The sequence below is a fragment of the Eubalaena glacialis genome, chromosome 19 (assembly GCF_028564815.1).
Source record: "Eubalaena glacialis isolate mEubGla1 chromosome 19, mEubGla1.1.hap2.+ XY, whole genome shotgun sequence".
Lineage (NCBI taxonomy): Eukaryota > Metazoa > Chordata > Mammalia > Artiodactyla > Balaenidae > Eubalaena > Eubalaena glacialis.
The window spans coordinates 22,456,549-22,471,464 of record NC_083734.1 but is presented as its reverse complement, the minus strand read 5'-3'; the positions used below and the strand labels follow the sequence as shown (position 1 = coordinate 22,471,464).

The 14,916-nt window shown below is 51.3% G+C and overlaps 1 protein-coding gene across 6 annotated transcripts in view; it reads right to left on the bottom strand.

Moving 5' to 3' along the window:
* HNF1B (HNF1 homeobox B) overlaps nucleotides 1-12,767 on the bottom strand; it is a 53,384-nt gene extending 40,617 nt beyond the window's left edge. Inside the window, exons 1-4 of one of the 6 annotated variants that reach the window (XM_061176754.1) lie at nucleotides 11,721-12,767; nucleotides 6,927-7,126; nucleotides 1,986-2,172; nucleotides 294-529 (exon numbers count right to left, since the gene is read on the bottom strand). In XM_061176754.1, the coding sequence (XP_061032737.1) occupies nucleotides 294-529; nucleotides 1,986-2,172; nucleotides 6,927-7,126; nucleotides 11,721-12,064 (967 nt within the window). In that variant the 5' untranslated portion in view covers nucleotides 12,065-12,767. Of the gene's footprint in view, nucleotides 1-293; nucleotides 530-1,985; nucleotides 2,251-6,926; nucleotides 7,127-11,720 lie in introns of all 6 variants that reach the window. The other 5 variants (XM_061176753.1, XM_061176750.1, XM_061176752.1 and 2 more) reach the window with 5 other exon arrangements.
* Nucleotides 12,768-14,916: the final 2,149 nt, after the last annotated feature.

Here is a 14,916-nt window from a genome sequence, read left to right as displayed (position 1 = left end):
CGAGGCAGCCTGCTCCATCTCATTCGGTGGTGGCCCTGACCCGCTGAGTCAGCAGCCGCAAGGGCAGAAGAGAGGATCCTGGAGAACGAGGCGGGCGGAGGGCTCCCTGGAGGCCGAGCAAGGAGTCAGAGCAAAGCCAACTAGAGCCACACGCTCTTCTCACGAGAATATTCCAGCAGGAGGAGGAGGCCAGCCCTAGGACCATCCAAAAGCACTGCCTCCTCTGAGATACCCTGAGCGCCGTGGGGAGAAGCCGGAGGGTCGGGTCGCCGAGGCGTTGGGGCCCGGCTTACCTGGCAGCTTGTTGGGAGGGGAAGTGCTGGGCTGGTGCGGGGGGGAGCCGTGGGAGAGCAGCGGGTTCAGGCCGTGCGTCTGGCTGGAGCTGTAGGCGTCCATGGCCAGCTTCTGCCGGAAAGCCTCCTCCTTCCTGCGGTTCGCGAACCAGTTGTAGACGCGGACCTCAGTGACCAGGTTGGAGCCCAGGCCATGGGCCTTGGAGGGGGAGACACCTCGCTGCAAACATTCCGCCCTGAGAACAGGAAGGAGGGGAGGTGGTGAGCAAGGGCGGCCCGGGGCCGGCCCGCCGGCGTTTGGCTCCAGACGCACAATCACGGGGGGCCTTGGCAAGGAGGGCGAAGAGGCCACGGATAGAGTGGGGGAAAGCCTGTCCTGAGAAAAGGCCAGCCCATGTAGTTATCTGATGAGACGGCGGGAGTGGGGCGGAACACAGGTCTGGAGCAGGCTCGCTGCCCCGGGAGTCAGGGGCGCAGCCTCTGGTGTGGCTCCTGAAAAAGAGAGGAAGCCGAGGGGCAGGCAGCTCAGGGAGCAGGTCCAGGTGGGCCTCCTGACTCCTCCTGATGTGGTTATTCTTCCCACCCTACAAAAGGCAAGCTCCCGGCTCTGTCTAAGCCCTTCCAAAGCACCCCGAAACGACTTCTGGTCTTCTGGGGTTTGGACATCCCACACAGGTACCAGGGAAGCGAGATTCCTTATTTACACAGCAGAACCCCCTCCAAGGGGCAGGCTGGGTGAGGTATAAATGAGGACACGCAAAAGACGGCTGGTCTCTAGTTTTATCACTGCTGATGAAACCCCAGTGCCAGGCGTGAGAGAGATTCTTAGACACCAGTGGATACTGGGGGATGCTTCTCATCAGGAGGGGGCCAGAGCACAGTGGAGGACGCTGTGACATGTACGGGTGGATCGTTTCGCCTTCCCACTCCCCAGCCTGACCTCCCGGGCTGTATCCTCCCACTGCCAGAGCCAGTCCAGCCCAGAGAGAGGTCTTAACCAGAGCAAAGAGCAGATTTTTTAGTAAGTCAAGGTTGGAGTCAGGGCGGATGGGGCAGGAATGAAGCAAAAAGATATCTTGAGGATTTCTAATAGTTTTCTTTAAAATTCCATGTCGTTAAGAACAAATGAACTCTACAAAAAGAACTCTAATCAGTGTGGGCAGAGTGGAGGGAAGATCTGAGTAATTCTTGCTCTCCTGCTAAGTTTCCTTTGAACCAATGTGTGTACAACATTTGGTCGAGGCCAAAGCCAGTCTGTGGCTAAGGGATAGCTTTTCCCTGGTCTGTAAGGGAGGTCAAACACATGATTCTCCCTTCATTGGCATCATATTTTAGACCAGCATTCTCCAGCATTCTCTGGGATAATAGTTCATAGGGGTATACCACAGAGAGACCTCCCATGGTTAACAACCAATTCAGCAAAGTGAAGTGGGTTTCTTGACTGCAGGACTTCTCAGAGCCTTTAAAATATTAATGTATGTCGTGACTCCCTAAGAGGAAGTATGCAGAATGATGCTTCTCAAACTGATTTATTAATGGCTTGAAATGAGGGTTCTGTGGAACACACTTTGGGAAACCCTGATTTGGCCACTTATCTGGATAACTAATGTCTCAATATTCCAGGACTGAGGGGATGGAGGCTCGGGTCCATGTGCTTGCCTGCCTGCTCGGGTGAGCTTCTGGTGGTGTTACCTGTTGCACTCCTCCACTAAGGCCTCCCTCTCTTCCTTGCTGGGGTTCTTTTGCCGGTCGTAGGCCTGGTACAAGATTTGCTGGGACGCGGGCCCCCATTTGAACCGGTTGCGACGCATCTTCTTGTTGGTGGGCTCAGAGCAGGCATCATCGGACTGCCCAGGCCCCTGGCTCTGTTGACTGAACTCTGGAAAGAGAAACAGCAGCTGATCCTGACTGCTTTTGTCTGTCAAATTTCCAGAACTCTGGACTGTCTGGTTGAATTCTGAAAAGAGAAAGGAGTAGATTTGATAGGGTCTGTAGCCTTCACTCAGCAGACACACAGACAGATAGACCAACGGAAAAAAACACCTTTATTCCTCTCCCCTGAGCTTTGGGATCTGCTGTTACTGCGGATGGGGGTGCAGGGGGTAGGCTCGGCTCAGGCCCCTCACTGCCCACTTCTGTTGGCTCCACCAAAGCCACCCCTTTCTTTTCTTTGGAGGAGCTCAAACGTGGCCGACCATTGTTTGCAGGACAATTTATTATTATTATTATTTCATTGGCTCACTGGTTCTCAGACATGAAGCAACACTCTGAATCCTGAACTCTTGTGTTTTGATGTCAAGGAGATGAACTCCATCAAGTCTCAGGTCTAGGGGAAAAAATGCTCAAAAGTACTATTTGCACTTAGACAAAGTGTTCGGAGGCTGAAAATAGCTCCTCCCACCACTCTCCTCATAATTCCTAGGGATCAACATTATAATGTTACGCTCTTTGAAAAACCCCAAACCCCAAATCTTTTGACTACTGCTTTGAAATAAATATAACTGGACCTTTGTATTGGAGAGAGAAGAAGCTCCTTAGAGCTCAGATCATTTCGGAGGCAATGGTGTGTGTGTATGTATGTGTGTGTGTGTGTGTGTGTGTGTGTGTGTGTGTGTGTGTCCAGGGGTCCATTCAGGAGGGAAACAGCCCAAGAGGGAAAGGTCTTACAGACCTGCCCTCACATTTGAAAGATGGGAAATGCAGGAGATAGGAAACACAGGACCTTCCTGGGAATGGCATTTAATGAGCTGGAGAAAGGTAAATATAGATGGCATGATGCCCCTTGTCAGTCCAATTCCCAGGACCCAGGCACACTGTGACCCTCAATATATTTTGGTTGAATGAATGAATGAAAGACGGCAGTTCGCCTGACGGTGATTCCCTAGCCTTTGTGGTTGCAATGAGATTTGATATTTGCTCATGGAAGAGGCAGCCTCGTTGTCCTCTTCCTCACATGTGCGTGAAAAAGGGTTCATCAGGGTGATTAATTCCATCTTACAGATGAACAAGCATAGAGGCCAAGGACCCTGCTGAACAAGGACACGTAACGGATTCATCTCCTAACTCCTGGTCCCTGGGTTCTGGACCTTGATGTTTTTCTTTCTTGGTTCCTGGAGTCATCCCCACAGGTCTCAGAAAATCCTCAAGGTCCAAAGTCAGGCCACTACTTAGTGCTTGAATCCCATCCACAACACCCTACCACATGGCCTTCCAGCCCATCCATCTCCAGCAATGGGGAACTTACTACCATCTAAGGATCCATTTCCATTTTGGTCCATCACAAGGAGCCGTGGGCCCCTAACAAGCCTGGACCCCAGATGCAGGTGGTGTTGGCCTTTGTTTAACCAGTTGCTGATCGGCCAAGTTAACGAGCTGTCTCCCAGGTAGATGGACTGAACGTGTCACTGGGGCCTTTGATTTGGGCCCCACCCACTTTGGATGATTCTCAGGCCGCTTAGGGCTCTGTTTTCACTGGTTCCCAACAATTCCTTTAGATACCTGAGAATGTCTCTGCCAAATTTACTGGCAGGAAGTCACAGACTCAATGAAATAATGTAGGGCCCCAACCAAGTTCCTTAATTCCTGGTCCCTCAGCTTCCCCGCCTGTGGAATGGGACTGGGTGAAGACCTACGGGCACTAAATAGTCTTTTAGAACATCTGCCCCTAGTCAGGATAACGGTGATGATAATGATGATCACCCAAGTTCCTACGGAAGCTATACTTTTCAAAGTGCTTTTACACTTCCTATGTTATTTGGTCTTCATAGCAGCCATCTAAGTACAGTGACTTTGGGGAGGATCACAGTGGGAGAAGGAAGTCCCCTGCTCAGTGGGTGTCTGTCTCAGTGACTCCTCTCCTCCCTGTGGCCCTGCGGAGTTACCATGAATAATAGCCAAAGCCAGTATGGATGATCCCAAGGACCCAGGATCAGTATGAGGTTCCTCATTTGATGTGAACAGATGTCATCACAGGGAACATTTACTGAACCATTTCTACAGTGAGGTATTACACAGAATTCTCCAAATGTATCCCTTCATCTAATTCTCACACCTCTCTGTGCAAGAAGTATTGTTATCTCCATTTTACAGATGAAGAAATTAAGGTTCAGACCAGTTAAAGTTGCATGGGCTTGGGGCGGGAGCCAGGACGTGAACCCAACCTGTAGACGCTAAACTCATAACCATTGCATCACCATGCATATGCATGGTGATGCACCATATGCATCACCTCTCGCTTGAAACAAAACCCAAACAACACACCCACAAAATCTTCCAATTGGCCTTGGGTAGAGGTAACTGAACTGACTCCTGAAGCTCTGCGAGACACGCCCGCAGTTGCCCACACTATGGGGGCTGCCTCTGGCTGCTGGCTGCCCGTTTTGAAGAACTAGACTCCCCCATGTCCTCCATCCACCACCAACTCTCCCCCACTTCCTTCCAGATTAATTGCGGGAGGGGCACAGAAAATGTTCATTGCCCATAAAAATGAACTTGGAGAAGTTGGCTTCGGCAACCTCTTTACAGGCTCAGGAGCCAGCCTGGACAAGGAGATTCTATCTGCATAGATGGGTTCATGAATATTACCATTTATTATTTTTAGTTTCTCAAGAAAATTTATCATGTGTCATCTTTTTTCATCTTCCCCACTCTCTCTTACCACTTGCCACGTTCACTTGTGTCCCTCTTTTATTCATCTCACTTCCTATATTTTATCCCATGCGTGCATGTCTTATATTCATCCTTTAAGAATTGGTTGAAATGTCGCCTCCTCTAGGAAGCCCTCCGTGATGTCTCTAGGCAATTTAGCAATTCCTCTGCTGCCCCTTGTGTATACTTTTATAACAACTCTTAGAAAGCAGCTGTCATTATTTTTTCAAACATCTCATCTCCCTCGTTAGGTTGTAAATCCCTGGAGAAAAGGACCTGTGTATCTCACAGCCCAGCAAGTGCTTGGCACCTCATAGGTGCTCATACAATATTTACAGAATGAAGGGATGCTTCGTAAGCTTTATGCCTCATAGGACTTTAAAACAATAATAATAATTTTAAAATCCTTTGCGGAGACTGTCATACATTTTTGCAAAATGTCATTCTCAAGCATCTTGAGAAACTTTTTGGGACTTTTGTCTTTTTAGAAGCTTCCGGCTGTCCTCCTTCTCCTTTCTGAGGGAAATCCCATGGCACACAGAGAGGTAGCTCAAAGCTGGAGATGCTGCCTGAGGCTTGTATTGGAATGAGGGCGTGTCCCAAGGGTTCTCTGGCATTTGGAGACTATGGCTCCTTAAAAATTTTCTCGGGCTTTCCAGGAATTACAGGGAGTTGCTTCTTGTCAGATACACAAATTCTTAAAGACCTAGTCACCATGGATGGTGGATCATCCCAGAGATTAAAAGGGGTCTCTTCCCCTCAGTAGCAAAGAGCTCTCACTTTGCTTCTTCTAACCTACCCATCTAATGCTTCCAACAAAAGAGCAAACCACCACAATATGAGATGAACCCTTAAACCCTTTCCCTCCACCTTGAAGTCCTTTGCAGTCCACAGACATTGAGACAATAAATACTGAAACAATCACTTCAGGTCAGTGTGTGACAGAAAACAAGAGTGATTTTAAAAAGTAGCCCTCCAGTGAGAGGGGAAAAACCCTGCTCAGAAAGTGGTAGAAACTCATATCTTGGCAGAGAAGCCCACGGCCCAGAGGATAGTGTGTGTGGGAGGAGTGAAAGCTCATATAAATTTTTCCTAGAAAAAGGGCTGGATCGAAATAATCAAAGTGTAATGTAAAAGTATACCTTCCGAAAGTAAAAACAGTAGGTCACTGATACTCTTATTATTGAAAGGCAGTTCAAACTTCCCTAGACTTCAAAACAAAAATCTTTGTGTTATTGGGTAGAAGAAATCTTGGGACAAAAAGGAAATTTGGGAATGACAATGGGAATGACTAGAATTCATGGGTCAGAGTTGCAAATGCAGACACTTTTAGTGTGTCCTGCTTTAGCTAGAAGCAGCTTCTTCCTCCGAAAGGCTCACCGGCTGGGGGTCTCAAAACTCTACCGATTCTGGTAAATGTGAGCAAGCATCTTAAGTTGCTTCAGAACTCAGTTGCACCCCCCTACCCAACCCTCCCAAATAACAGGATCAGGTTCTGAATATATCTATATATACAAATGCCTTCTATTTTTTATCCTCTTTTCAGAGAGGAGGAAAACAACGATAATAGTGATCAATATTATTGATTGCTACTAAATGTCTTCCTTGGAAACTCATCCGTGGTCATGTATCAAGGGGAGATGCTTGGCTTACTTTGGGGACGATACTCCACTGTTACCTACTTGGTTTCAAAGAGAAAGATGTTGGAAGCAGGGACCAAAATATGCAAGGTGCGCTGCACACAACTGAAGGACTTGTCAAAGCAACTGGCTGGGTACTAGGGGATCGTGGGAGAAGAAAATGATGTAAGTCAACCCATTGTACAGCAGCTCTGAAGGCCAGATCCACATGCCAGCTTCCTTATATTTGCCAAGTGCTACGCAGACCTTGTTGATGAAGAGGAAACTGAGGCATTCATTGCACAGGGGTCAGAGTTAGGGCAAAGGTCACTCCTTGTTGAGGCAGAGGCAGGATGAAAGCACTTACGTCGGAGGATCTCCCGTTGCTTTCGGACGTACCAGGTGTACAGGGCGGCGCGCTTCTGGGTCTTCATAGGGGTGCCCTTGTTGAGATGCTGGGACAGGTGTGACTGGTTCAGGCCGGTGACGTCGACCACCTCCCTCTGGGGGATGTTGTGTTGCTGCATGTAGCCCTTGATCATTTTGGCCGCCCTCCAAGGGTCCTCGCTAGACAGATAAGCAGATGGTTAGGATGCTGGTAGAAGAGGTCGGGGAGAAAGACCCTCTTTCTAGAGGGTTTACCTAAACTCTGTGTAAAACTCTGACCTTCCCCTGTTTCTCCTCCTGTCCAAGTTACATCCTGGGGAGAGGCCAACATAGAACCTAAACAAAAGAGGAGATGAAAGCTCCTATAGAGTGTACTCCATCCCTTTCATCTGAGATTAGGAGGGCAAAGAGGAAGATGATTTCCCTGCTTCAGGAATGGGAAAGCAGCCCAGCACTCTCTCTTGGGAAGCAGAAAGAGAAGTTCCTGCTTTATTTTGCTTTCCTTCACTTTCCTGGAATGTGAGAGACTTAAACAACGGCAAGAGGCCCACTGGACAGTGGAGGTGCCATTAGCTTGGGGCTGGGCTGGCTGATCCGACAATGACAGAGGGCAGAATCTCTAAATTCACCTGGACTGCTCCCCCATTATTTTCCTTCAGAATGGGTGTCTCCATTTCTTGTCTTATAAAACAGGAGTAAAACTTTTGTGTCCACCTCCTGAGAAGCAAGGAGGACTTCTTAGCCAAATGTTAAACAGTTTTCAGAGTTTCAGAAAAGTTTTAAGAAATGATGCTCCTCCCTGGGGCTGAAGAATTGCTGCACTGAAGTGAGGCCAGTAAAGTTAAAAAAAAAAAAAAAAAATCTTCACAGCCCCGCCTCTCAAATAAGACCAAACGGAGGGAGAATAATTTCAATTTCTGAATAAGATATGAATGATTCCAAATGCCATGTTTTCCTGTATTCTTACATTTCTCCTCTGACAGGGTAAGAGTGTCTGGAAGTTAATCTTTCTCATAAATTTTAAGCTTGGGATAAGGACTTACATTTCTCATAAACACAGGTAATGCAAAAAGCTTCTTTAGAACACTGTATTAGTGCCTTTGAATTTATTCCAAATGTTTTCAACTTTGCCAATATCTTTTCTTGCTTACTGAATAGGTGACTTAAAAGTGAGAGATATAATTGAAAGCAGAAATTAAGAAAACAGTGCACAGTATAGAACAAAAATATTCAAGAAGCAATACATCCACATATACTATTTGTTTAATGCAGCTACCTATTTAACTAAAAAAAAAAAAAAAACAGCATCCCTTTACTGTATGTTGATGTATATAATAGCCTGACAGAACATGAAAAAAAGTGAAGGGAAAAATTAGTTTCAGAGGTAATAAAAAACAATGCTGAAAAGCAACATTTACAGTGTTGCAAATGAAATAACCGATTTATTTCTAAATGGTATCTATAATATGTCAACTAAAGTTATGTTTGTGTAATGAATTTTTAAAAATCTAGTAATTAAACTGAGATTTTTGTAAGCATTTGAAAAATTGTGATCATTTTAGCAAGTCTCTAACATTAAATTTATGAAAACACAGGCTTTGACAGACATGTTTTGAGAAATGCAAACAAGATTAATTACATATAGCTTAATATATTTCTCAAACATTTATAAAGGTACTTCCATGTAATACAACATAATGAAGTAACAACAGGAACAAAAAATGAGGAACTGCGTCCCGGTTTCAAGCATGGAGAATTCACCTTGAGTAAGAGGAAAGTAATGTAACATTTTGCACATACCCGTGTAAACATCAGAGCTCATTTAAAATCTTATTTCTGGTGAATATTTCCACAGATATTTTTAGGGTAGAAAAACACCTTCAACGGATACCAACAATAGCTTCGAAAGTTAGAAAAAGTATTTGGATTTTAAAAGTTAATGCTGCTTCGACAGATTCTTTGACTTTTTTGGTTTTAATATGTTTTTACTTGTATTTATTTCGTGTGTCTAAGAAACCTAACTGAAATAGTGTAATGTTCTAAGAGCGAATGATTCCGTTGTTAAGAGTGAATTAGCTTAACAATTGGGAAGGTTTAAAAAAAACAAACAAACCAGTAAAACCTTATAAACGATAGCAAATCTTTCAGCCCGCATTGAAGGACCAGAGTTGGGGATAAGATGGCGTAGTTACACCTTTACAGCTCTGACCACAGAATTCTCATGCATTCACCGGGAAGAGCCCCGAGAGTCGGTTACGTTTTGAAATTTGAAAATACAGCCCGTGATCAGGGGTTCCCAACCCCGATAAACACACAGAACGGGAGAAGCGCGCCCCGGCATTGTGCTCAGGACGCAGGTGTCAAGCGCCCGACCTCGGCGCCCGCCTGGCCAGCCCAGCACGCTCCTTTCCAAACAATGCCTCGGCCGCCCACAAGCGGAGAGGCCCTGGACCCCGTCTCAGATCGCCGTGATTCTTCTTTAAGAAGCCTCAAGCCCGGCCTCTTGGGAGCAACCAACTTTCCAACTTTCCACCGCGCGCCAGCCTAGAGCTGGGGTCGGGGACCCGGCAGCGCGCAAACCTCGGCCTGCTTTTCTCGCCTTTCTCTTCTAGGAGATGGAAAGAGCGGCCGGGCGCTCCCCAGAGTGACTTGCCCTGTTCTTTTCTTTCCGCCTTGGGGGAGCGAGGTGGGCCAAAAAGGGAGTGCGTGCGTCTGGCGGTCAGCAGCCGACTGTGCAGTGACCTGGGGACCGCTAGCGATTTCTTGAAAAATTACTTTAATCAAGTCCGACCACTCCCGAAGTTGGGGGAGGGAAGGCAGCAACCGCTGGGGAAAGGGAGCGAAACCTTGGGGTCTGTCCTGCGTCCCCCCGCCCCAGCGGGGGTCTCGCGCCCCCTAGCCTCGCTCCCCGCCCCCTGGAGCCGGGGGCTCTGCTCAGCGAAGAGCGCTGAGGTCCGGGGCTCCGGGCCGGGCCTGGCTCTCTGTCCGCCGAGCCTGCGGCGTCGGCGGCCCTGGGGCAGCCCGGGTCCGGCGCCGGGTCTCCGGGCGGCGCGGGGGCTCTGCTGGGAGGGCCCGGCAGCGTGGTGCGTGCGCGCGGGGAGCGGCGACCAGCCCCGCGTCCGCGTTCTGCTCTTCCTTCCCCCTCGAAGCCGCCGCGTTTACAACTTCACCAATGAATAACCCGCCTCTCCGTTCAACCTAATCACGACTTTTTGTGTATCTTTCTGTTGATGATTTATAGAAATAAATTAATAACACCCGAACTCCACGTGCTGCAGTTTATATTACATCTCTGCCGCGTCCGGCCCGGCGCGGGGCTGGGTGCCGAGGGGCGCCCCAGGTCGCCTCGGGCTTCCCAGGTCCTTCCAAATCCCAGCTGGAAGGCGGGCGCCTGCGGCCAGGCAGATGGGCCTAGGTCCCGGGCGGGGCGGGGGGGTGCCCGCCGGTGGGCGGCGGGAGATCGGTGGGTCCGCCGGGCCCGGGTCAACCTCCGGGCCGCCCTGGCGCCCCAGCCGCTCCTCTTCAGACCCCTCTCACCTTCCTGCACCCTAACCCCGGCTGGGGAGAAACCGCCGCCACGGGCGAAACCGCGAGGGAAGAACCTCAAACCTCAGAACTGTAGCAACATACTTTCGGGAAGTAAAAAAAATCTAGAAATTCCCCTGACTGTTTTGCTAGAGAGTTAGCCGCCGGGTCCCCAGGTAGCAAATTCAAATGCAAGGTCATATCCCATCCCAAACTGCCACTGCGGGCGGGTGACCGAGGCTGCCCGAGTCCCCGGAGCGACTTTGGTCCTGGCCCTGCCTAGAGACCGCGGCTCTGAAGGGTCCGAGGCCAAGCGAGGGGCTTGGTCCTAAAGCAGAGTGGCCGGGAGCGACGTGCGGTCTAAGGGGACCGCTCGGCTCCTTGGATAATTAGTAACCAGCTGTCAAAGCCCTGGGCCGCTCGGGAAGTTTTAGCAAACGACCCGGGGCCGGGAGATAGACCTCCCGCCAGCCTGCCTGGATTCCCCGGGGACGCCGGGGTGTCGGCGGCGAGATCCGGAAACGCCCTCCTTTCTCCCACCAAATCCGCTGCGAACTGGGGTCTTGGCCGCATTTTCCCCTCGCTTGCTTAGTGACGTGGTTTCTTCGGCCGCTTGAGGATCCACCCTAACCTGACAACGTGCAAACATTTCCTTTCGCGAATCTAAACGGGCTTTGGGGATTCCGGATAACCCTGGGGTCTCGCACGGGCGCTGCAAATGGGAGTGCACTCCAGAGAAGTCGCCCCCCAGATCCCGGCCCGGGTGCCGCCTGTCCCTCTGCTAAGAGCGTCAGGACGCCGTGCCCCAGGCCGGCTGCGTTTCCCCGGACCGCGGAGGCGTTACCTCGGAGAAAGGCTTGGCCTGGGGCTGATGCGGGCCCGAGCCTGGTCTCCTGGGAATCGCAGCGGTTTCACTGCGCCCACTTGCACCTTCCGCCGCGTGGGCAAACCTCCGGGCAAAGGGCCCCGCAGCTCGGGTTCTCCCAGGCCGAGTCCCAGCCCGGCCGGGAGGGCCCCGCGGGTCCCGGGCGCTGGCCTGGGCAGGCGTTCCCGAAGCCTCGGGGCTCGCGCCGTCCAGTTGAGGGACTTGGAGGGGTCCAGGTGTTGGGAGAGAAGTGGAGCGCCCCCCGGGGGACTTCTCTGGTGGGAACCAGGCTTGGCAAGAGCGGTCGCGCGCAGTGTCGCTCAGGCACAGGGCCGGGGTCTCAAGGGGCTCGGGCGCACACTCCGCACCTCGGTCCGCGCCTACCTGAGCATCCGGTCCACCTCCGCCCGCTGCTCCGCCGCCTCCTCGGTGTTGAGGGCTTGCAGCTCCTTGAGGATGGGTGGGGTGTCATAGTCGTCCCCGTCCTCGGAGCCCTCGTCCCCGGACAGACGGCCCTTGGCGTGGCCGTTCGTGAGAGTATGGAAGACCGGCTTGGTGTCCGGCTCGGCCCCACTCCCAGGGGACAGGGGCAGCGTCTCCAGCTTCACCCCGAAACTCGGGGATGGCAGCAACTCCTCCAAGGCCTGGACCAGCACCTCCTTGGTGACCCCGGAGCTCAGCAGGGCGCTCAGGAGTTCTTGCTGGAGCGACGTGAGCTTGGACACCATTTTCCAAGGACAGAAAAAGAAGGGGGTGAGGGGGTGAGGGGGTGAGGGGGTGGGTGGGTGCGAGAGAGGAGGGTGGAGGGGAGTTTCACAAGCGAACCCCAAGTCCAGGAACCCCCCCACCCTTCAGCCTCCAAACACCTGTTACTCCCCGGGGTCCGGAGTCTCCTCCGAGAGGAGTCAGAAAACTTCTAACTTGCCATGATCGCCACCATTAGGCCATATAAGATATGCAAATTAGTGGGGAGGGCCCGGCTTTCGGCCAGATGCAAATGGTCGTGGGGAGGGGGGAAAACCGAGAGAGGGAGAGCGTGAGGGGCAGACGGGGAGAGCAGGAGACCCGGGCCGGGAGCGGGGCTGCCAGGGTCCATTGTACTCACGCCAGGGGGCTGAAGAGATTCTTGTCCTGGTTCTGTTTATCAGCCAAACTTTAGCTGACCTTTGGACTTGTTAAACAAGTAGCTTGCAGCCTAGTGTGGAAGGCTCCGGGACTTTTCCACCGGCTGCGGGTCCGGCTTTAGTCCGGAGAGAAGAAGAAACTGCGCTTCGGGGGTTCAGGTGAGAGCTGGAGGAAGCTGGGGTGCTCTTGGAAGAAGGAGATGGAGGAGGATGCGAAGAGCAGGGACCCTCCGACGCGTCCCAACCGACGCAGGCGATGGGCCGGGAGAGCCAGGCGGGCGGAGGATAAACTGACCGCAGGGGAATGGACGCGGAGACCTGGGGAAAATGGGACGTATTAGGTGGGGTGAGTGTGGGTTGCGGGGGCGGGGGTCCCATTTACTTCTACCTGAGTTACCGCTCTGCGGACCCCAGGCCCTCACCAGCTGGGTCTAGCGGTTTGGATTTGCAGAACTGCCGGCCCGAGAGCGTAGGCAAGAGGGAAGGAGGCCCGGAGAACACTTGGGAGGAGGCACCGACTAATTTATGACCAGAGGGAGTAGCCGAAGTTGAGCTCCCCCAGCAGCGGGTCTGCACCAGCACCCAGCCTGGCCGAGCCGTGGAAAGCTGGACGCCTGGGCCACTGGGTTCCCCGGTTTAAACTAGGACTATCAAAGCGCCTCCGCTTTCGGGGCAAAACTAGGATTGCTGGGCCTTCCTTTCCGGCAGTGAAAGCAAAGCTTGGCCTGCAGCTGGATGGACAGTTGGAGCTTCATGTTCTCTGGGCCCACTGATTTCTGGTTTATTCGCAGCTCCAGGACACAGCGGTTCCCGGGGCCAGGGGCGGCGCTCTGCAGAGGCGAGGTCAAGGTGGCCCTGGCAGGCGTCTCCCACGCCAAGTTGGGAAGGCGCGGACTAAGCCGCTGGGGGAAAGAAGTATTTTTCCACGCCGGCCTGGCCCAGGAAGGAAGCCGGGAACCTTTCAGCACTATCGGAGTTTCACCTGCCTCTCCCTGAGGCGCCCAGGGGAAGGAAGGATGCAGGAGTCGCACCCAGACCTACAGGCTGGACCGGACCTGCAGAAGAACAGGGGCTTTTTAGGATCTATCACTCACAGTCCCATAGTTCCTGGGGCAGAGAACACCCCCTTCCCCTCTCTAAGCCTCAGGTTCATCATCTGTGAAATATCGAAACCTAAAGTGTAGGGGATGGGGCATTGTACACAATGAATGAGACCACCTGTGAAACCCCGTGGTCTAACAATAGCGTTCACACTTTTCCTTCCGGGAAGGTAGGAAGCCAGTTCCCAGTAGTAAAATCTAGCCCCTCTGGAGGTTTAGGATTCTCAGAATCAGGCAGATCCAGTGGTGGGGTTGGAGGGACCGGGGGATTGAGAATGAGCAGGGAATTTGCAAAGGAGCTTCTAAGCAAATTCTCCTCCCTTCCCACCTTTAAAAGACAATTAGGAGGAAGGGGGGAATTTCAGCACGGGTTGGGGTGGGGAGGGTCTGCAGCCCTGTCTGCTTGTTTCAGGATCAAATCTCCCAGGTGTGTGAGGGCTGAAACTCCAGATGGGGCTGCTAAGGAGCTAGGCTGCCTCTTTTAAATACAGGGCCTGCTCCACACGCCTGGGCCACCCATGAGAAAGGGGTGGTTGTATGCACAGAGCTCTGGGGGACCTTTACACCGTCTCAGTGTCTTTCCCGGAGAGAGGGGTAATAAGTTCATAGAAATGAGGGCTCTTCATTTCACCTTATTGTCTTCTAGTTTGTTGTGACATACGGCAGATCCTTGCCCCTCACAATTCAGCCCAATGGGAGAACATTTTCTGCCTACCCAGCTCCCCTCAACAGGGATAATGAAGTGTTCAGAGTAAATGTCCCTGGAGAACAATCGCTTTTTCTCTGTCTCTCACTTACTATCAGGATAGAAGCAGTCAAGTGTAATGAAGATCAGTTTCTGTGTTTAGCTGGAAAACCCATTAAAAAACCAGTCATCACTTCCCTTTTAACAACAAAGCTTTGATTTGTAGTTCCAACTGCTGTGTTCCCCGTCTGACTCTCAAGCTTCCTTACCTCTCAAAATTCAGGTGTCAGAAAACCCATTCTTCCCCCTACCCCAAGCCAACTATGGGAATGTACAGGAAGTTGCACAGAGTACAGGGAAACTTCCTATGTGTGTCCAGGTAATCTGGCTATTAATATCCAGCAACTTCCTGTAACCCTCCTTTCCGGATCTACCTTGTATATACCACCTGATGCAATATGGGTGCTCACCAACCAAGTACCTGCAACTATGGATCTGTGAGCAGATCCAGTATCTACCCCTTCATATGGAAATTTAAAAAGAAAAGTGTAAGTATCCCACTTTTCTTTTTAAGGATGTGGGTCACAAATGCTAACCAAATGAGTTATCGCAGAAAACCCTTTGGTTAAGCTTCCCCCAAACAGAGGAAGCCAGAGTACAGCTGAAAAACC